The 22,501-nt window shown below is 53.7% G+C and overlaps 1 protein-coding gene across 7 annotated transcripts in view; it reads right to left on the reverse strand.

Annotated features, from left to right (window-relative positions):
• Window positions 1–962: 962 nt before the first annotated feature.
• CBFA2T2 (CBFA2/RUNX1 partner transcriptional co-repressor 2) overlaps window positions 963–22,501 on the reverse strand; it is a 39,205-nt gene continuing 17,666 nt past the window's right edge. For 3 of the 7 annotated variants that reach the window (XM_015881377.2, XM_015881380.2, XM_015881376.2), the window contains exons 2-11: window positions 10,362–10,505; window positions 7,566–7,807; window positions 6,198–6,287; window positions 5,558–5,736; window positions 4,685–4,938; window positions 4,374–4,459; window positions 3,485–3,677; window positions 2,687–2,755; window positions 2,263–2,453; window positions 963–1,410 (exon numbers count right to left, since the gene is read on the reverse strand). In XM_015881377.2, the coding sequence (XP_015736863.1) occupies window positions 1,132–1,410; window positions 2,263–2,453; window positions 2,687–2,755; window positions 3,485–3,677; window positions 4,374–4,459; window positions 4,685–4,938; window positions 5,558–5,736; window positions 6,198–6,287; window positions 7,566–7,807; window positions 10,362–10,479 (1,701 nt within the window). In that variant the 5' untranslated portion in view covers window positions 10,480–10,505 and the 3' untranslated portion in view covers window positions 963–1,131. Of the gene's footprint in view, window positions 1,411–2,262; window positions 2,454–2,686; window positions 2,756–3,484; window positions 3,678–4,373; window positions 4,460–4,684; window positions 4,939–5,557; window positions 5,737–6,197; window positions 6,288–7,565; window positions 7,808–10,361; window positions 10,506–13,117; window positions 13,604–21,664; window positions 22,460–22,501 lie in introns of those variants that run through there. The other 4 variants (XM_015881378.2, XM_015881379.2, XM_032448562.1 and 1 more) reach the window with 4 other exon arrangements.

Genomic DNA, 22,501 nt, shown 5'->3' on the forward strand with positions numbered 1-22,501 from the left:
AGTGTGAAGTGAGAGACAGTGTGGGCACATGGGCTGGGTGCTGTGCTATGGCACTGCAGGGTAAAGGAGGATGTCACAGCTCCTTACCTGTCCTGCACTGCTCAGAGCCCCACCTGGCCTCTCCCCCGCCTCTTTTACCTGCTGGCTTATCCCAGAGCTGTTAATTCAAATGGTTTAACTCCATTCACAATCTATAGTTATTCAAATGCCATCAGCAGAACAGGGCACATCCCATGTGGGGCACAGAGGGGCAGGGGCTGCCTGCCCTCCAGCCCTGCATGGCCACAGCCCCCACCAGCCTGGGGCAGAGAGGGGAGGGCAAATGGAGGTGATGAAGAGTCATTTTATTGACTACTTTGGAGTAGAACAAACTAAATACATCTGTAACAGTTGGGGGTTCCTTTATACAGTACATGAAATAAGTTATGCACAGGAATGAAGTAACAAATTCCTATTACAGAATTAAATGGCGAAAAAGAAGAATAGAAAACTCAACCCCACGACTCTGCCCAAAGTTCACATTTACCAGTAGGGGGGTTAAAAAAGATACCAATTCTACTCCTGTTATTAGCATTGAACTCATTTACACTGCGGGTAACTTCAATACACAGCCACCAAAGTTGCATGAGGATGATGGAAGACGATCTATGTACACACACAGGCAGCCCTCACGCTGCAAGGCCCTGCTGGGCTGACCCTGACTGCTCAGTGAGAACCAGGAGACTTTGGGGCTTTGTTTTAGCAAGATTAAACCTCGCAGACGCAGGGCTGGGCTGCAGAGCAGCAATGATCAGCTGTGAGGCATTAGATTTGGTCTGCAGGCATTCAAAGGTCCAATGTCAGACCCAACGCTGCTGCCTGTCCCGGCACAGAGGGACTCAACGCACCCTTGGGGTGGAGCTGTGCCCCCACTGCAGCCCCGGCTCCTTTGCAGCAGTGGGTGCTGAGGTGGTGCAGGTGCGTGGGCTGCAGTTCTGTGTGCACCGAGCAAGGCAGGAGGGGCAGCAAAGTCCAACAGAGCTGGCCTGGCTTTGTCCAACGTGTCAACCAATACGAGTTCCTGTGGGTTTTCCTTTCCAACTTCAAGAAACAAAACACCAGCAGGACAACGAATGAAGCCAGATTTCCCCTTTAGAGCCCGTTCGTGTCTATCGCTGTCACAGATGCGGGTGTGGAGGAGCGGGAGGTGGCTGCTGAGCTCTTCTCCATGCTGGGGCTGGGCACGCCGTCCATGCCCTTGGCCGAGCGCCCCGCAGGCAGTGCCAGCCCTTTGCTGTGGCCGTGCAGGCTCTGCCCGCAGATGTGGTGGTGCTTCTCCCAGTCCTTGTGCTGGCAGAAGGAGCCGCAGTAGCGCGCGGTGTTGCATCCGCTGCACGTCTCGCTGGCCTTGCGGCCGCAGTTCCAGCAGCTCTGAAAGGAAACAAAGTGCTTTGAAAGGGAGGATCAATCAGGGATGCTATGAGCTCCCAAGGCCCCGCTCTGCTCCTGCTGCTCTGCACAAGGGATGGAGGCACAGCAGGGGATACTCCACCAACAGAAAACTCACTGCTCACCCCGAGCAACTCCACCCGCTCCCACTGCCTGTTTACTGGATGCTGCATTGGTTCATCCTTAATGACCTCATGGGAAAGTACCAGAGCACACACACGTCTGTAACAACACCCCCATGTCCACATGGCTGCTGCCACGTGCAGGGATCAGAGCTTCCCACAGCATCCCAACGGAGGACAGAACTAACTCTACTGGCTGCCCAACCAAACAGAACTCATTCCCAGCCAAAGGGCAGTGAGGTACCTAATGGCTGAGGGCTCAGAGCAGCTCTGACACTCCCCACATTCTGCTGTGACAAACCTGGAAGCACCTGCTCCTTTCTGAGCTGCCATACCCCACTGGGTGTCCCCACACTCTGCAGTATGGGGACAGTTGTCCCACGGACATTTACCCTGGACTCTATGGGGTTGGAGGAGCAAGAGGCACAACGCAGCCACCAAGCAATGGCAATTCCAGCCTCTCACTGAATCTGTGCTTCCTTATCTGCACACATTGGTACCTCACAGCAGCACGTTTCTGAGTGGGATGTAAAGCTGTCCCACCAACACCCTTATCTCTCTGCAGAAATCCCTGCAGCTGCCCCACACTCTGCTAACGGTGCCCTCACACCACAAAGGGCTTTTAAAAGGGAAGGAAGCAAGGCAAGGGACATGCAGGCACTTCAGGGTAGGACCCTGAGCTTGGGACTCATGGGCCCGCCTGGCTCTGTACCTCTGTGGACTCCTCCTGCTCGTTGATCACCAGGAAAGCATCCTCGGTGGCCTGGCGCTTGGCGTCGGCGATGGTCTGCTCCATGCGCGCCCTCTCGGAGGCGATCATCTCAAACGCCTTCTGCTCTGCCTCTGCCACGGCCTTCTGCACCTCCGACATGGCCTGGCGCTTCACCTCGTTCACAGCTTCTTCTGGAAGGGAAGTTCAGCCTCACCAGCCTGCCCAGACTCTGCTGCTGCGTGTCCCCACTCAGCACAGGGCTGGGGGACACGGTTGGCTCTCACAGCTCCAGAGTGCAGCCCAGCCTTGGGTGCACCACCGGCACCGTGCAGGGGGAGCAGAGCCCATGTCAAGGCCATGCTGAACTGCATCAGCAGGGCTCACCCCAGGCAATGCCACAGCCAGAGCTCCCAGCAGCGCTCACCTGCTTTCTTCCATATCTCCTCGGTGACATAGCCTGGCCCCGACCTGCTGCTGAACTCCCGCAGTGAATCTGTTGGAAGAAGAGCGAGGCAGGGAGGGTTAACAGGGCACAGGTCACAGCAGAGCTTCCTCCGGCCATTCCTATCACCCATTCCCATCTCCTGGTACAACTGGAGATACAGACACGCCACCAAATGCTGAGTGTACCCCAACACTGAGCTCCAGCAGCTGAACTGGGGGGTGAGGAGCTTTGCACCTGTATGGTAACACTCAGAGCTGCCATGATGACACGTGAATCATCATCCAAAGCAACTAACAGCTTTCACCCCATAATTTCATTAAGTGAAGTCAAGCTCATCTTTCCAGTATGTTCTATTTAATGTCTCGTTATCAGTCTGAAGAGTTTCAGAGCCAGCAGTCAGACACTGTGCTGCAAGAAGAAATCATTGCCCACCATAGGTAGGAAAGAAACACCAGTACAGGGCATGGAGGTGGGGTATCTAGAATGGAGGGAGCTTGACTCATAGCTTAGGAGAGCGATGCAGAAAGACTCTTCATCAGGACCTGGGATATCAAGACTAAGAGGCAACGGTTGGACACCAAACGAGAGCAGATTTCAATTGGATACAAGGAAGACGTTGCGCACGATGAGGGTGGTGAGGCACTGCCACTGCTGCCTGGAGAGCCCCAACCCCGGAGGTGCCCAGTGCTGGGATAGAGGGGACACCCAGACACCTATTATTGGTACACCCCTTTTTAGATTAAACCCCTTTTACTCATTACACCCAGCACCACTCACCGCTGCCGATGGAGTCAGAGCTGCCGGGGCTGTGCCGGGCTGTGCCCAGCTCCCCTCCTGCCTTGCGTGGCTCAGCCTCGCTGCACCTCCTCTTCCAGTAGTTGAGCTCCTCACGGTCGGCCTCCTGGCAGCGCCGCAGCACAGCCATGGAGCGCCGGGTCTTTTCCACCATCTCCATGATGCAGTTGAGTGCCTGGAAGGACGGAGGTTGTCAGTGCTGCCTCTGCTCACCAGGATGGCTTCCCAGTTTTCCCCACTGGAGATACCCACCCACATGAAGCATCAGCTTTAGGGCATAAATAAGCACTGAGCCCCTCTGCGGTTCTGATCAAAGCTGAATTTCAATCCCATCTCCTTAGGGGAAACATTCCAGAGAAGTGCTTGGATCAGCAGCATTGCTCAGCACAGAAAAACGGGCTCCAAGTCTGTGATACCCAACCATGCCCCACATGGGCTGCAAACACAGGAGAAAAAGCCTTCAACCACCATCAGCATTGTTGGGGCTTTTTAATCCATAAGCTCCATAGTGACTGCACACAACACATCTGCATGCTTGTTGGCACAGTGCTGGCCTGGGCAGCTGCTGGAAGACCTGTGCAGGTTACTCAGACCTGTGCAGGTTACTCTGACAGCCAGCAGGAGCAGCTCTCCAGCACCAGACACTTGGTCCAAACTGCTTTTGGCTTCCACTGGGTACAGGCATAAGAAAAAAACCAGGAAGCTGCTCCTATCAGCCCTACCCCTGCTGAGCTACTTGTAGAAGCCTGTCCAACTGCTTGGAAAGCCTGGACAAGGTATCATATCAATGAGAAGGAAATCACTAACTGGAGCAGGTGAGCAGGGGGTTGCTGTGTCCCACAGAGCATCCCCACACCTCCCACCTCCTTACATGATCGAGGTGCTTCCACTCATCAGCCCACTCCCTCTCTGTCAGGCGATGGTCCACCAACTCATCCTGGTAACCTCCATTCAAACCTGCAACAAACCACAGTGGAAGAGTGAGCAGGTGGAGCAAATGCTTTCAGTGCTGCAGAGAGAACTGAGCCCCACAGCAACAACAGAGCAGGATTTCTAACCAGGTATAGCTGTAATGTTAAAACACATCTCCAAGACGTGCTTTACAGGCCTAATTGCATAGGGGTGCAATTATAAATAGGGGTGACCCTAGATTGTGTCACAAAGCCCTGCAGAGCTGCTCACCGAGCCCGCTGTGCCTATCCCGGATCTCCCTGTGCTCCAGCATCTTGCCGGGGTCTCTGTACAGATGGGAGGTGGCGATGTCTTCCAGGGTGTAGTGCTGGAGGGGCGGTGGGGTGGGGTGGAACTGCCCACCAGGGTTCAGCATTGGGATGCTGAGTGCTGGGCTGTGCCGGGGCGCGGGGCTGATGGTGCACACACGTTTGGCTGGAGGCTCTGTTGGCAGTGGTTCTCTCTCAAAGCTGCTGTCATCCCTTCTGTAACCACACCGAGAGACACAGGGATCTGTTAGTGCTGCACGGCACAGGAGGAAGGGAAAGATGGAGAAATTGGGCAGTGATGTTGTTATTGGAGGGGTAGGAGGAGGAGGGAGCTGAAAGAAACACCATCAGCTTGTGAGCAGCTTTGTGGGATGGCCTTGCTCAAAGGAGATCACAATGCCTAAGTGTTGTGATTCATCTTCCTGAGCACAACGAAACCAAGATTTCATGGCTTCTATCCATTAGAAGTGTGCTCCACATAATTACATAATGACTTTGCCTTGGAATAAAAGGCAGTGAAAACAAAACCATGTCCTTCCCTGCGCTGACTGTGCCTCTAACTGCCCCTTCCTGGCTCAGGAACTTGGGGTGACCTGCTACCAAACAAGTCCCTGTGAGCAGGGTCTACCCGAGAGCCCCTGGAAAGGGTCTGCAGCTAAGTCAGCAGTGCTATGAGCAGCAGCTACAGCCATGGACAGACAGCAGCATCTCACCAATAGCTGTAAGGAGTGCTAAGATCCCATGTTTGGCCCAGAACACTGTTTCAAGTTTCAATTCAGCTTCACTGCTGTTCTAAAATACAGCTTTGGGAACAGAGTGCCAAAGGCTCCTTTACCTGTCAGGGCTGTGCCTCTTGCCGTTCCCGTTGACCTCGATGAGCAGCTCTGAGGAGTCAGTTGGGGAGGACGTGGTGTTGAGGAGGATGTGCTCGTGCTGTGCCAGGTACTGGGATGGGGTCTGCTTGGCAGCGCGGGCGCAGTGCAGCAGCTCTCGCTGCAGCAGAGGGAGGTTGGCCTGGAAAACACACACAGCTCTGCAGGTCAGCTCAAGCCTGGGGCCACGCTCAGCATTTCCCAGCTCATCATGTCTGCACTGAGCAGACCTACCTGTGTTTTCCCAAGGGCTGCACACACAAAAGCACTGTGAGAAGCGCTCTGTGCTTGCAGCATCTCGCTGCCCCAGACACACTCGATAAGCCAACACCTCAAACACTCCAGATCCCAACATACCCCAACTGCAGAACGGAGATTGGTTTGTCTCATTTCCCCCTAACACACAAGCAGACATATGTGGCTCTCATTACAAAGGCAGCTTTCTGCGAGCCAGTAGCACGTGGCAAATGGCCACAGTCTGTGCAGTCTGTCTTGGATAGAACAGTTCTGGTGCTTGTAATGAGAGCTTCCCCAGCAGGAACACGCTGCCAAGCAGCACAGCCCTGCACAGCACTGCCAGCCAACCCCACCAGCTCCTGTCACCTTCAGGAAGGGGATCACAAACGGCCGCAGGGGGAAGTTTGTTGCCTCTTGCAGCTTGCAGTGAAATTCCTCAATCGTCACCGTCGAGTTCTGAGAAAAGAATCAAGAAATGAAATGACCGTTGGGTCTTATTTTTAGAGGCTTGGAAAAAACAGCTGAAAATCAAACAGAATCTAGAAGGGAGACTGCATCTGCCACAGCAGCACTGACAGCGCTCACAGCACATCCTGCCTCACACGGCCAAACAGACTCAGGCCAATAGAGCAGAACGAGTGCAGCAGACACAGGGGGTTATGGGCACTGCCAGCACCTGAGCGGGGGGCAGCGGGCCCAGCTGGCACCTCCTGCAGCCCAGCCAGGCTGCCCAGAGCAGGATGGGGGCAGGCAGCAGCACCAGCTGCTTCTTCCCTCCCTTCCAGCTCCTGAGCTGCATCCCTACACCAGGCAACCTGTACCACTGCAAGGGTTGCTCATTTCTATTCTGAAGGATCTTTTCAGCTCTCCTTAGATGCAGGGGGGCAGGTGGCCGTGTGTGCATTGTGTGCACCACCAGCAACAACCCCAGCTCTTGCAAACCCAGTATGCAGGAGGGGAAAAGCCCATCAAATGCACCTTGTGCTCAGCACTGCACACCATAAATGAGGTGCTGGAAGCACTGAGACGTCCTCTACCTGCTGAAGGCTTAGAGATGGATTTATTTCCAAAAACAGCAGACAGAGCAGAACCACACAGCACCACGCAGCATCCTCACAAGCCCCACAGCTCAGCATCACCCTCTCTCCCCCCAGCAAGTTGTGCATGTAACACCTGCAGAGCTGCAGCAAACAGGATGGTGACCCAGCACGCAAGGCCCACCCTGCAAGATGCCCTTGACAAAACAGCACCTAAAGCCACCGGTCTGTATTTGCAGAGGTGTTTGGGCACAGAAGCACCATCACCTCACCAGAGATCACACGTCCCTTCAGCTCCAGGCTTAGGGGAGCAAAGAAGAGAGAGCTTCCCTGGCAGAAAAGCACAGGCTCCTGGGAGCTGCTGGGAGCTGCAGACCAGGAAGCACAGCACTAGTGTGGAAAGCAAAGAGCACCAGGCACGCAGCTCCTACAGCAAAGTATAGTCCCAAGCCCTCTGGGTTTCCATAAGCTCAGCTGCATTTGGGCTCACGTCAGTGCAATGGGACAGATTGCTTTAGAAACACACTGAAGAAAAAATAAAGCCAGTAAGTTTACCAGAAAGCACAAACAATACGAGCTGTGCTCAGCCAACAGCTCTGACATCGTGCAATGGAGGCACGTGCTGCCTGCTGGGATCCCATCACCACAAAGCTCTTGCAAACAGGAATGTCCCCTGTGCTTCCAGGGAGCAGCTTACCACCAGCGCCAGCACCAGGGTCCGCACCCTCTCCCCAATCTCAGGTGAGATGTCATTGCCAAACTGCTGCAGGGTGGTGAGGAAGCGCTTCAGCTTGCTGAGCTGCCGTGCACCGCACGTGGCTGGGAGCTGCTGGTTGGTCAATGAGGAAGAGGAGGAGGAAGCCGGGCCGTTGCCAAAGCGCTGGGGTGGGGATGGAGCCCCATTGAGCGTCGGGGGGGAATGGTTCATCCCATTGGGCACTGCAGAGAGGAGACAAAAGCATTATGGCATGAGGTTGGCACGGCCCAGAGGGCTGCGTCCCGCCTGCAGCGTGTGACCACAGTCCCCATGGAGCTAAAAGGGGTTTGGCAGATGTGGGTGTTTGTCCAACCCCGGTCCCATCTGTGACTGTGCCTCATTTTAAAGCGTGATGAAACCGAGTGCAGCTTGGGAAGGCCGCGAGGGATTAGAATAAATTGTTGACATCCCCTCAGCACTGTTGTGCAATCTGAAGTCGTGTCTGGGAAATGGTGAGAGCAGCTGCGCATGGGGGGGCCCGAACTTCAGATCAACTCAGAATGTTGGAGGTGAAAAATACACCATGGTAAATACAGCTGCAGCTGATGCACGGGGCTGGCCTTAAAAGCCCAGAGCTGAACGGTGCAACTCTCCTATGGAGACAGGCTGAGGGAGCTGGGGCTGCTGGCCTGGAAAAGACACGGCCCTGGGGACACCTCACTGCAGCCTTCAGGTACCTGAATCATAAACAGGAGGGGAACAACTTTCTCCATGGGCAAATAGTGACAGGACAAAGGGGAATGGCTTTAAACTAAACAAAGGGAGATTTAGGTCCCTCTTTACCCACAGGGGTGCAATGCTGGCACTGCTGCCCAGAGCTCTGGGCACCCATCCCTGCAGGTACCCAAGGCCAAGGGTGGGCCCTGGGCAGCCTGAACTGGAGGTAAAGTGGTGGGGAGAAGCCCCCAAAGTGCATTACAGCAGAACTGCCAGAGGCACGGGAAGGGGTGGCTGCCAAACATCCCCACTGCAGCTTCCCCAGGACTCCTCTGGTCTCCCAAAGAACCACACGGGGAGGGTTTTTCAGAGAAAAATAGGGAGGCAGTGGAGCAGTTAAACCACCCCGGGGCACAGCGAGGTGTAAAGGCTCCACACACCTGGAGCTGTGGGGTGAGCGCTGAAAGAGGAAGCACAGACAGTTGAGATCCAAAGGAAAGATAAGGGTGAAAAGACCAACCAGGGCAAAAGGCTTTTCTGGGGCATAACAAAGACACATTCCTTTGTGTAGAGAGCGATGATGAAATGAAAGTAAAGACGGAGCTGTGAAGGCAAAACAGGCTGCTGCCTTCTGTTCTGGGTCAGTGCAACCAAAGAACCTCCCGGCCACACTCCTCCAGGCCAGGAAAAGGACGAGATGCCCTGCAGGGATCAGCAGTGCCAGCAAATATTGAGCTCAATTGAAAGGCAATGGCAAGTATGAGCATTGGTTCTGTAGTTAACATGTAATAAAGAGGGGTAAAGCCACCCTAAGCAGAGCAGTAACACACAGCTTTTTGTCGTACAGAGGCTGCAGCCAAGGAGCTCTGCCCCATTCAGTTTCTTTCTTCTTGCTCTTAGCAAGGAAAGAAGGGGGTGCAGGTTGCTGCACGAGGGCAGGAAGGAACAGGGGCTGCAAGGGAGTACAGGGTGAGCAGGAAAATCATCCTTGAGGGCTACGCCACTAAACTCATCATTAGGTACCAAACTGACTCTCCTTGTATTCCCAGCCAGAGGCAGCAAAGTCATCAGGACCCAGCAGATTCAGGTGACTTGGACCTCAACAGCGTGCCAAGCAGCCTCATTGGAACAATTAATTTCTATCACTTTGCTAATGGCCTTTTTCTGCCTTAGCAAAAGGAAAGCCATTAGAAAAGCCTTTGTGGATAAAGCTGGGGACAGGATAACCCAGTGATTAGCACTGCTGCCAGCATCTCAGTGCATTAGCTGGTGTCCTGAAAGAGGCTGAATGGTAACACTGTGAAATCCCCTGCCAAGATGAAACGGAGATGCCCCAGACACTGCTGTGGATAGCAGAGCAATACTTACACAACCAGGGGACCTCAGCAGGGCAATAAAGGTGAGGAGAGAATGAAATGGCCGAGTGGGGTAAGGTCATTCCATGCTCTGGAATAATGCTTGTAGAGGATGAGATTTTAAGATGATGGCTTCAGTGTTTTCTAAAAGGAAAAAGCATGAGGTGGGGCTGAACACCCATCCCACCTGGGGAGCTGCCTCTGAGCAGTGCCCTGCAGCTTAACAGGAGAGGTTATGGAGCAAAGATGGAGAACTTGGACAGACAGCGAGGGATTGCCAAGGCTGTGAAATTAAAAGAGGAAAACTTTCTAATCTCAGCTGCAGAAGCACTGTCTGCAAAGTGAGATACAGCAGAGAGGGAATTAACTCTGCCAGATACAGCGCAATGCTCAGCTCCTGGCTGCTTTGAAGCCAACCTGATAAAAGCCTTCCATTGCTTAAGGAGGTTATTGCAGAAATCACACCTGCATGGAGAGGGGCTTGAAGAGATTGCAGCAGCACTGGGACAAGCAGGGATGGGCAGAGGGGCACTACAGACCCCATAGTGCATCCACTACATAAGCAGGGGAAAGCCCCAGCCCTCATCCCAGCTGTGCAGCTCGTCCAGTGCTCACTGTGCTGGCCGGCAGCCTGGCAAACAGGGAGCCCTGCCAGCTGCTGGCACAAGCTGAGCTGCTCCTCGCTGGGCCATTCCTGTAGCAAAGTGATTCACTGGGGACTTACGTGCAGTTGGGGTGAAGGAGACGGGCCGGGGGCCTCCGGGGTTGACGGGGGGCAGCGGTGGCATGTTGGGAGGAGAGGACCTGGTCTGTATCTTCACTTCCACAGGGGAGCCGGGCATCACTGGCAGCCTCTTCTCACCAGCAACTGTACAAGAAGAACATGGACATGTTACCAACAGCCCTCACAGGGATTTCCCTGCTGAGCACATGAAGCAGAACTGCAAAGGTTTTACCATTCTACAGTCCTATGAAAGCCAAGTCTGGAGGAGCCAGCACCTCACCTTCAGGTGTGCTCCAACACACAGCAAGGACCAGGCAGGGCTGATAAGCAGCATAAAGCTTCCTGCCTCTAAAACCCAGATCAAACCCATCCTTCTAAAACTCAGTTTCAGCCTAACCACATCCATTTCATGAGAACCATGCCGGCAAAACAGGCTGTGAGCAGGGACGTGAGCCAGGCCCTGGGCTGACTGGGGCTAAAAACCAGACAGCTTTTGTCCCATGGAGACACTGCCCTCCCCACCTCCTCCTCGCACATTTCACTATGGAGAAATATTTACCAGCTCACCAATGGCAACACAGCAGCGCTGCCTCCACAGGCACAGGAGATGCTGCAGGTCCCAGCGCAGCTGGAATCGTGGCTGAGAGCTGAACAGCAGCACAGCTCCATGGGTCACACTGCACCAAGGGGGTCGTCCTTGCTGATGGCTGAATGCCCCAAGCATCACACAGGACACCCACCTGCCCTGGGATGCTGATGGGTTTTCCATCAGCAAAGCTTGTTCCAGCCCATGTGGGGTGGGCACCTGCCCCAAAGGGCCACACTCAGTGATTTCCCTTACAGAAGCCTTCTGACTACTGTGTTCAGTGCAAAGAGAGTGTTGCTATGATAGGTAACCTCGGAAGAATGGCTAACATTTGCTTGGGCTATAAACAGTATAAAGAAAATGCTGTAGTAATCCGTCCCTTTAGTGATCTCTCCCTGCTTGTGGGGGTCGAGAAAAGGAACGAGTGAAAAGAGCCACAAATCAGGGAGCATCTCAACCCCCCCTGGAACTGACATTAATACTAAAATGAGCAGATCCACACAAAGCCAAAGCTCTGACCTGGCTGCGATGCTGAGCCACGAGCCTGCAGGGAGCAGAGAGCACAGGGAGAGAGCAACAGCACTGATAGAGCACACAGCACGGGGATGCTTCGTACACATTGCTGTGATAATATTTATATGTGCACAACTTAACACCATACCACAAGCCCTACGCGCAAACACAGGCAGGATCTGTAGGCTGTTAAGCCCTGCTGTCAGCTGCAGCCAGCAAAGCCTTTCCTGCTCCTTGATGGGAAGCAGATCTGAGCCTGCGGCTGAGGACACGCAGCAGGGATGGGGGCAGCCCCAGGTGCTGTTGATGCAGGTGTGGGATGTTCAGGATGAAGGAAGGAACTGCTGCACCGGGGCTGACAACAGCTGCACAGAGCCCCGCTGCTTCCTCACAGCCCCATTCGCTGGGCTCAGGCACTCACACCTTCCTCCTGGGAAGTCAGAACAGGGGGGAAACATTGCGAGGAGCAAGGGAAAAGCACATGAGCACGGCGCAGTGCTGCACAGCTGGACGTAATGCACACAGCAGGATCTGCTTTTTGCTTTGGCAGGTGGCAGGGCAGAGAGAGCAGCATCACAAGGAGACTGTATCACCTGTATCACCAAGGCTTTGGGCACTCGAGGTTAGAGGTCAGGTCTGTGAGTTAACCAGTGTCTCCCTCGAACAACAGCTCAGAGTCAGAAGAATGAAAGTAGGTGATGCTTTCAGACAGGGAAAAGGGGTTTAATTGGAGCAAGTGCCTTCAACTTCCACGTAGTACAGGTGAAAGTACACACAAATGTATCACAGAACAGGCAGGACGTGCCTCCATTGAAGCAATCACTCAAGGCTCAGAGCCCCAAGCATTGAGCTGGATGGATGGGCACAGAGCACAACACGGCCCACCACAGGGTGCCCAGCAGTGCCAGGAGACAAACCACACTCTATGGACACCGTTCCTTCCTCTGACCTTAAACCTCACGTATAACAACCACAGAGCAGCAGCTGCTGAAATGGGAACCAAACCACAGCTTTAGGACGAAGCAAAGCCTGTCCAGGTGCCGAAAGAGACCATCTGAAAGAGCAAAGCAAAGCCCTCCAGTGCCAAGGGCCAGCAGGACACAGTCCATAGCCTAGGAGAGCTGCTTCAACACAACCCCTATATTACCCTGGAAGGAAAAGGCCCCAGAGCTGCGTCCCACCCTGAGCTCCATGCTCACACTGTGCTCACACTGTGCTCACACGGTGCTGCAGCTGGCTCTGCAGCTCCTGCCAGGCGATCTGCATGCAAAGAGAAGCAGCACCCGTGTAACCTGACCTGCTCGTGTAAATAGGGTGAAGTGAAATATGGCTCCGCCACCTCCCAGCTTTGCTGAATGTTTATTTTGAATAACATGCTTATCTGCTCCAACTGCTCACCATCTGTTTCCAGTCTCCACCAAGCTAATATTTTTCACATTTAGGCACCGAGAAATGGGAAGAATTACATTTAAATTTTATTAACATCTTTCCTCCTTCTCCGAGGTCGCCATTCCCTCCCCTCGACGGCTCTGTGCCATCTGCAGAGCACCTCTGCAGCTCCAAGGGCTGCCTGCATGAAGCTCATTGCTGCTCCAGCACAGCTTCCAAGCAGCTCCCAATGCTCAGAACTAAAGCGAGGAAGGACCCGACATCATACCTTGCTGCAGCACTGTTGCATCAGGAAGAAGGCAGGAAGGCTCTGGGATGGGGGCAGATGGCAGCAACCCAAGGAAGCACCAAGCACCCAGTCCTCCTTAGGGTTGATAGAGAGCTCTGAAGTCAGCTTGTCCCCCCTGTGTAGCTGGGTGTATGGCACAGCCACACTGTGACCTGCAGGCTGCGGTGGGAGGGAAGGACAGCACCTCATGCACAGCCCCGCAGCACTGAGAGCTGCTGAGCCTGGGACCGGCGCTTCGTACATCAAAAATAAACGCGTGCATCTCCTCTGCCATCTCCTCCTCTTCCCACACACAGCTGCTTCGCTTTACATCGCAATTCGGCGCAGCGCTCAGATAGAGGAACTTGAAAGAGCAAAGTATGTTATCGTTCGCAACCAGTCCAGAAAGCAGTTAATAAGGGAAATCAGATTAATAATTGATTCCTGATGGCAGATCTCTATCTGCTCTGCCCTTCGGTGCTCTCCATAACACCCTATCAGTGCTCCCACCCTGCAGCCCATTCTAGGGCCCCCCTCCCCTCACCATCTGAAACAACCCAAAATGCCTCTGTGCAGAGTTCTGCTCTCAGAACCTATTGCGTAGCTGCTGCTTTCAGCACAAGTCCCCTTTGGAAAGGCAGCAGGACAGGGTGTCAACAGCACTGTGTGCATATACCCTGCAGAGCACTGCCAGGAGCCCAGCTGGGAAGAAGAGCTCCCCGAATGGACCAGACTGCATTCAAAGCAGGGCTTTAAAACAAAATTCTGCAACGATCTGTTAAGGTTTAAAGCAAAAAACAACCCCAAAACCCTGTTACGAAAAACCCCATATGTTACATAGAACAACTCAGCTGCAATGTTGGGAGTGGGAATCGTTTTTTTCCTTCCTGCTGCAAAGCAGATAAAGGTGTGACTTCCATACCTGGAAAAGCTGATCCAAAAGGCAGAGAACTACCTGCAGTGAGCTCTAACTTCTGGAAGTGTTTTCTGCTTTCATAGAGGCTTTAAGACTCCTCTTTACACACAGCTCCTGCCCTCCAGATAGAAAACATCAGCCCAGCCCCATCGCGGTGCCCCCCTCTGCCATGGGATAACGCCAGCACAGCCCAAGGAGCTGCATTTAATTGGCATCCTCTTATTGCTAATTAGCTGTGAGGAGCTCTCTGCAGCTCCTAAAAGTCAACAGAAACGCACCCACTGATTTAAAGGGGCTTCAGAGCAGAGAATGATGATATGCTGACATTGAGCACCCGCAGCCTGTGTGTCCCATAGGCAGCTTCCCGTCCAGCCCCGCAGTCTCTGCACAGTGCTCTGTTAGTTGCCGGCAGCAGAAATAAACACCAACTGGTCTGCTCTGAGCTCCCAGGCTGCCAACCCTTCCTCTCCCCTACCTGCTGTTCCGTCCCCAGCTCTTGGTTCGGTAGGAAAAAGCATCAAGCTGTGGAAGAGGAGGTGAATTTCCAGCCAGTTCTGCACAGAACACGCAGCAGATGTTGACAAAGCCTCTGTTTCTAGGTCAGTGCAGCCCGCTGCCTTCCAGGCTCCTCACCAGCTGAGGAGCAGCCACATGGGGAGTTCCCTTGGAGGAAAGCCTCAAGCAGAACCTGCTGCACTTCTCGGTGTGTTTGAACCTCCAACACCTGCAGACGTGCTGCTTCACGTGAACCAGATCGGGGTCGAAGCACCACGACACGTGTCCCCATTGCAAGGGATGGAGCAACGCAGCAGCTGGCCCATGTGTCAGCACAGCACAAGCTGCTCGGGGTGCTGTGCCCGTGTAGGAAATCCCTGTGTCCAACCTGCTGCTCCTGGTTGTAAGCTGCCAGGGAAAGCCCCTCTGACCTCCAGCATGTCACAGGGACCCAGCTCACAGCCTGCAGGGCTTCAGAGATCAAAGCTGCAGGTTCACAGCTGCCCTTCCAAGTGCAGAATGAACAAGGAGGGGGACCCAGGACCCCTCCAGCTCCAGCCCCACACTGCAGGGGCTGCAGAGTCTCTGAGAGCCCAGAAACAGTGAGGGAAGGGCAGGAGGCAAATGAGTCCTGATCAGGAGGGACACCCCTCCCCACACTCATGTTTTACCCGAGCATCCCTGAGATCAGATGGTACCTTTGTAACAGCACAATTCTCCATCACCATACATTCCATATGTGCCTCTCCTGTAAGCCGGGGGGTTCTCAGCCCTGTTCTCCTCCGCCTGAACAAAGAGGCACGTACAGACACCTACAGAAACGTACACTCCACATATGGCAGGGTCAGCTCGGAGCACCTGGGAAGTGGATCCAACAGAAGGTAAAGGGGAGCAGCCTGAAAGGGGTTAGAGGAGGGCAAATCCTCATTTCAAATAAGAAAATAGATTCAAACCCATCACAAACTTAAAGGCCTCCAGTAAGCAAAGCTTTAAGGATTGTCAGCCTTATTATTAACGATGTACAGGTTAAGTGAGGAGCTCCAAAACCATGGTTTACAATAGCATCCCTCCTCTTCTCTTTCCCCCTCTACTCCCCAGCCCTGTTGCTCAGTGACCAGGTTCCCATCATCACAAACCAACCCAGACAACAGCACAGAGCAAACCTGTGCTCCCTGCACCACAGCGCAGCTGGTTAAATGAGGAGCACGGCCACCAGCACTGCATGCCAGGAACGAGCAGCTCCACGTCAGAAACCGACAAGCAAAAACCCTCAAGCAAATCCCCAAGTTTAAAATAAACTGCTGTTTTCCTCCCTTCCTCGGTCACAGGGAAGGCTGTGACACTGTGCCTATAAATGTCCTCTAACGATGCAGCAGGCAGAGCCCCATCTGTGCCTGGGCACAGGTGAGACTTCTCACCACGTGTAAGTGCACCTGCCTTCCAATTACACTCACCAGCCCATTAGGCAAATGAGATTCGCATCTGAGAGGGTATCTGGAAAGTCAAGAAGCAGGCCCTGAAATAAGACATGCTTTATAACCCGTGTGAGTTGGACCTGGGCTTCAGAACACAAGGTATATCGGGCTGTGCTCAAGCCAAGGATATCTGTGTGCCCTGCATGATCACACCTGAAAAATACAGCCACTTCTTCAGGGCCCTCATCACTGCCAGGTTCTGCCTTGCAGTGGAAGAACAGATTATTTTCACCTGTCCAAAATAGACCAGAGTGTATCACTGACCCAAAACAATGCCGTCACTGAGGGCCCAGGGAACAAGCTGCCCTGCTCAGGTGATCTGAAGGATCCATCCTGCCTGCACTGACATTTCTTTTTCCCCCCCTTCCAGTGAGTTTATACAGAACAGAGACACCCTTAGCTCAGCTCCCAGCATCCAGATGGCACTTGCAAACCTTGTCTGTGTATCAAATGTTGTTTTTTAGATCAAGTGTCCCTGGTTGACAACACACAACTTGGAGATGCTATCTTTAGAGAGGCTCTTCTGCAATGAAGCACCCTTGGAGCACGCGTTGCAGAGATAGACTAACATGGCAGCTCTCAGCAGGCAACACACGGGTCTGACAGGGGGGCTCAGGTACCCTCGGATGAACAGAGCATGGCTGAAGCTAACAAGCCCTGCAGGACAGATCCATCAGTAAGACTGCAGGGCAAGGTTAACATCCAGCACTGCAGGATGTGCTCATGGCAAAGTCCACTTGCATGCAGGAATGATGCTTACCAAAATCCTACTAATGGAGCTGGAGCAGCTGAACGCAGGCAGCAAACTCAGATTTCATTCCTTCACTCCTCTTGGAGGTTTGGAGACTCCTACCCCACGTTGCTCCTCACCTAAACACAAAGGTCCAATAACAGACCAACAACTGACTCCCTCTGAGTCTTTATTTCCTCCTCCAGCTTCCACGTATGGATAAAAGCACCACAAGCAAAGTAACCGCTGTTAAACACTCCATTAACAAAGAGCAGAACTCCAAAACTTTCAGCTTCACCTATTTCTGACACAGCAATGGCTCAGTAAGGAGCTGTAATCCTTGAGAAAGCAATAAGCAGCCTCCCCCTAACCTTGAGTTGCTCTTCAGCTCCAAGATCATTAAAGGAATCATCACCTGTATGGGACAACACACCAAACCCAGCTATGTCCTGCACGCTGCCACGAGGACATGGGGAGAACACAAAGGGGTCTGTATGAGAAGGGAAGGTCCTGGCCCAGCTCAACCCCTGCTCCAAAGATGACACTGACAGCCCACGGGGCTGATGTGACCCCTCCTGCCTGCTGCTGAAAAGAACATTTCAGAACAGTGACATCAGGTAAAGCAGCAGCTTCTGAAAAAGAAAGTGATCCAGGAGGCAGCTCCTTCCATATTGCAGGCGCTCACAGTAAACACCATATGGCCTGCTAATTTAATTAGGGAGAAGAAACCCCCGAAGTTTGAGATTTGACTTTGAAGGGTTTAAAACAAGTCTGAGGAGAATTGCTCAGTGTATCGCATGAGGCTGCTGTCCTGCCAGACCCTTACCTAGCACTCACCTGCAGGCAGGAGATGTAGAAGTGGCCCAACCTACAGCCTAACCCACAGTGCTGGGCTTGGGACAGAAAGCAAGTCTAGAGACACAAGCATCCCCAGCATCCCAACAGTGTTCTGCCACTGCTGGGGTGGTGTTCTAAGGACTGATCTCATCTGGAGGAAAGAAAAAGGCTTACAGGGCTTTCTTCTCCAGCCATCCTGCAGCTCTGGGTGGCAACTCATCCCTGGGTGCTTTGGGGAATGTCACCCAGTGCTATGCTGGACATAAATCAATGGGAGCACATCCCAGCACAAACCCCGTCCACTGCAGCTCTGCAAACTCCTCCTGGGAGGCCAGAAGGAATCCTATTTCCCATAGGATATAGGATCTAACCCATCAACACTCCACAGAGGTGCACAGCCCAGCCTCCAGAGTCACTGAACTTGGTCATCTGTATCATTAGGGCATGTGGGATGCTGTACCTGATGGCTCCAACACCAGAGAACCAGCTGTGCTTACCTGCCTGTCCCATGGCAGCTCATGCACTGCTTCTTGGGATGAGCTCCCACCCTGCCCCTTGCAGCAGCTGCTCCACAGGAGCAGATCTATCCCTGAATCACAAGATGGCATTGACAGACACATCCCCACAGTGCTCCGTGTTGGTGACAAACCCAGCAGAGGTTTGGGGTCTGGCTGCAGCCTGCTGCCCTCTTATGAACCATGCTGTTAGAAGGCCGCTCAGTTCCCAGCGCTCTGCAATCTCTATTTGCACAGTTTTCCCCCCACCTCCTCTCCACACCACGAATTAACAACCAACCTGTTCCTTTTTTAGTCTTCTTTTCCCCCCCATCCCAACCTATCCTGGTCTGCTTAACAACATAGTGCCAGGGAGATGACTTTCCTATATCCCGGTTAACAATAAAAACCCCAACAAACATCCAAAGAGCAGCAGACTCCATCCTGAGAGCAAAGAACCTCCTCTCAGGACACCGCAAAGATTTAATTTACTGCCAAGTGCCCTCTGGCTATTTTACATTTATGGGGTGGGGGGTGAAGAAAGGAAGGAGGCAGGAGAGGGTGTAATTAGCTCTGCTTGTAAAATGGTCATCGCGGCGGTAACGGTGGCTGGGATGCAGAGCCCTTTGGGGGGCTTAATAGATTTCAAGGCATTGTTCTTTGGGAGTGCTGAAGCGTGTGCGCGGGGTGGGGAGGGGGGGAATAAATAATAAAATAAAAATCAATGAGCGGATCCTACTTCTTGCCACAACCCCATATGGAAGTAATCAAGCACGAGGGTGGCAGCTGGGGCCAATAACAGTCACCTGCAGTTGAGGGACATGGAAGGGGGGGGGTTCGGATGGGTTTTTAATGCTAATTTCCATGGGAAACAATGCGGGAACGCGCGGGGCGCAGCCGCCCAGAGCATTGAATGGCCCCGATGGGAACAATGGCTGCACCTGGTGCTGCAGCACGGCCGGCACGCGGCACCGCGCCGCACATCTGTTCCACCCCGCGCCCAGGGCACACAGCTTGGAGCAGCAACAGGTCGGGGCTGCCAGGCTGCAGCCAGCACCGCACACCTCGTCCTGCCCCTCTGGGGAGAGCGCAGTGCAAAGTGATAACGGCGGTGTTGGGTTGGTTTGCCAGGTCCCTTGGAAGGGATGGATGCAAGGGGAGGTTCGCTCCTCGCCAGCAGTGAGCTCTGCCACAAACCTCCAGCTCCGTTATAGAAATGCCACTGAACAAAGCCAACCAAAGCCATGGCAGTTCGACTTTAAAGTGCTTGGAGACCTCTGAAATTGCCATTATCCTCGACACACAAAGCTCTGGAAAGGCCCGAGGTCTGCTGACAGAAAGTCACATCGGGCTCAGGCTGAGCCCAAACCTCCATCCTGCACCGCAGCAATGAGAGCAGCAATGAGAGCAGCACCTCCTGCTCCCGGACCAAGGTTTGTGCTGCTCACCAAGTCACCAACTGCTCCCAAGATGCCACCTGAATTAAGGCTCCACTGCAGAGAAGTTTAAAGGCTCCTGGAAAGCTGCACTGCTGCTGCTCCACGGACCAAGCTGTGTCCAAGCCACCACAGCCCTGCACAGAAGGACTTGCTGTGCCATAAAGGGAAGCTTGCAACATCGTGGTAAGTCAGCTCTTTTGTTGTGTGGAACAAACCCAAGCAGCAACAGATTATGACCAGCTCAAGTTCGGATGTTAGACACCAGTCAATGCTGCTTTAAACCTCTTACACACGAGACCTCAAATGACTCCATCCAGCTACCCAGACATCCTATAAACATCACACACACACACAGATCTTGGTTCTTTCTCCTCCAAACCCTGAAGAAACAGAGCCGAACAAAGCAGAGGGCCCCTAGTTGCCCCATCCCAAAGGGGCTTTGGCTCTGTTAGCTTCACAAACCCCCATCTACCCAAACAGGGCAGCCTGCAGAGATCACGGGATGCTGGACCCCACACAACAGCACCACTGTGGCCCTCGTACTGAACTGAGTTCCTGCTCTTTTCCCTTGGGCAGTCTCTGCATAACACGCTTCTCAGATTAACAATTTATTCTCCTTGCTTTTAGCAACTCCCCCATCCCTGCAGACCCCTCAGACCCTCTGCTCACTGTGCTCTCCTGCAGTCATTCTTCACCCAACTCTGCTTTGTCCTCATCACCCAGCTTCCCACCCAGGGTCCCTGGGCAGCAGTGTTTGCTGGCTGGTAGAACTGGGACAGCTCCAGGCACCTGGTGGGGGACTTACAACTGTTGTGATGAAGCCTCAATAGCCCTCAAAAATCAGAACACTATTTCCATTTCTAACTGAAAACCAGAGTTTTCAGAGCTGTGCTCTGCACTCAGAGCTGCCACCTCACCCCTACACAAGTACTACAACCAGCCACCAAGCTCCAAGCCACCCCCATCCCAATCACCACGCTCAGCTCCTCACACACCCCAAATCCTTCCCTTCGTTTTTCCTTCTCCAGAACCCACAGTGGGAAAGTTTTCCCCAGGACTTGTGCAAGAGCCCAAAGCTTCAGGTTGCTCAATGGCCCAATTGCACTGCCCCGATGTTAACAAAACTTCTGCCTGCTCCCGAGTCCCCGGAGCAGCTGCCCCTGCAGCCAGCAGTGCTCACATGCTGGGCAAAGCCCCAAGGCTGCTGGCCAGGAGCACAGGGTGCTGCCCCTGGGCACTGCACAGCCATGTCGGAGCTTTTCTGCTCCTATTTCCTCCTTTGTGCTGCTGTGAAGCATTCAGCTCATGCAGCCACTGCTCTCCTGGGGACACTGAGCAGACTGAGAATTGTATTAAAAACCACCAACAACAAAAGTACATCCCAGCCCTCTGCAAACTCCAAGAGAAAGCAACCCTTAGTGAGGGAACACAGAGTGCCTTGGAGGGGTGCTCCCAGCTGGCTGCTGCACAGGAGAGTCTACAACTGCCCAGCCTTCCCAAAACCAAGGGGAAAAGGCAGGTTTGGAAGATGTCACATTGCAACGGAGTGAAGCAGGAGCCGAGATGCAGCAGCTGCAGCCCCGGCAGTGGAAGCGTCAGGGCAGGGAGGTGCGCTCCTGTGCCACATCGATCCGCAGATTTACATGCCGGGAGCATCGGCTGCTGCGCGAGGAGACAAAAAGGAGCGTTCTGCCACAATGCAGAGGAAGGAGAAAGCGCAGGGGAGTGAGGGCTGGGGGCTGACGGAACAAATCTGCCTCTGCAGGTTTCCCCCCAGCTTCAATATTTGCATGCACAAACCAGAGCGAGACGAGGCACAGCAAGGAAAAAAAAACGCATTTTGCTAAAGCACACAAAAAACCTCCCCAGCTCTGCATCTCCTCCTGAAAACACCAACCCCACAGCCCTGTGCTGAGGAGAAATACAAGGAAAGAGGAAAAAGGCAATAAAAATCAAACCAAATCAAGCTGAAATCACTCCACGGCAGCACAGAGCGAGCCCCCCTGCAGCTCTGCCCTGGCTCCATGTTATTTCAGCTGCAGGATTCCCGCGCCCATGGAAGTTTCTCCCCCTTCCTGCTGCCTGTACACAGGCTGGGGGTGCCCCACAGGCTCCCCAGCAGCACGAGCCCCCCTAGTTCCTTCCGAAGCAGCCGGCTTACCCTATGCGGTGAGCTTAGTGCGATCCAGCTGCTGTTGAATACACCTCGTTTTGCTGCAATATAAATAAAAAACGGCTCTTCCTCCACCGCTCTTAATCTGGGAGCGCAGGCTGAGCCCAGCCTTCCTTCTCCTTTCATTAGCTGGACATGTGTCAGGTCCCTCACATCTGCGATTTCTCACTGCCTGGAGCCGCCTGTCCGGTTCCAGGGAAACACAGATGGTTCCCAGATGGGGAGGTCCCGCCGAGCCGCCCGGCTCCCACCTCGCAGCGCCCGCTCCTGCCCGCACCGCTCCGCTCCGCCGGGCGCCTCGCCAGCTGCCAGCACCGCCCCGCACGGGACGTGGCTCGGGTCCGAGGGACACCCGCTCCTCCGTATGCAACGCTGAGCCCCTGCTTGTAAATCACGGCCCGGGAGGAGCCTGCGCCTCTTTTAGAGCCGGTGGATAAAGTCACCAATCAATTGGCTCCTGATGGCTCGTTGCGCTCCCCCGTGAGCCCCCGCCGTGGAGTCTGCGAGGCGGCATGTGGGAGCAATTAGGGGCAGCAGTGAGATAACGAGAGACCGATGTTGCAAGGGTTACCCAAATGAGGGCTGGGAAATTCAAAGGAAGAGCAATTAAATGTGTAACGTATTAGCCGGGATCGAAGAGGAAGTGTTAAAGCAAAATGTAAATCCTGAATGGTTTATAGGTGGACTGAAACACACAAGGGCTGCAGGCGTGTATGGGAAAGCTGCTGGACATCCCATTGCAGGACTATGCTGTGCCCTAATGCAGTGCTGGTGGCTCTGCCACACACACACACAGCCCCCTCCCCACTGACAGCAGCACAGCTG

The sequence above is a fragment of the Coturnix japonica genome, chromosome 20 (assembly GCF_001577835.2).
Source record: "Coturnix japonica isolate 7356 chromosome 20, Coturnix japonica 2.1, whole genome shotgun sequence".
NCBI classification, from domain to species: Eukaryota; Metazoa; Chordata; class Aves; order Galliformes; family Phasianidae; genus Coturnix; species Coturnix japonica.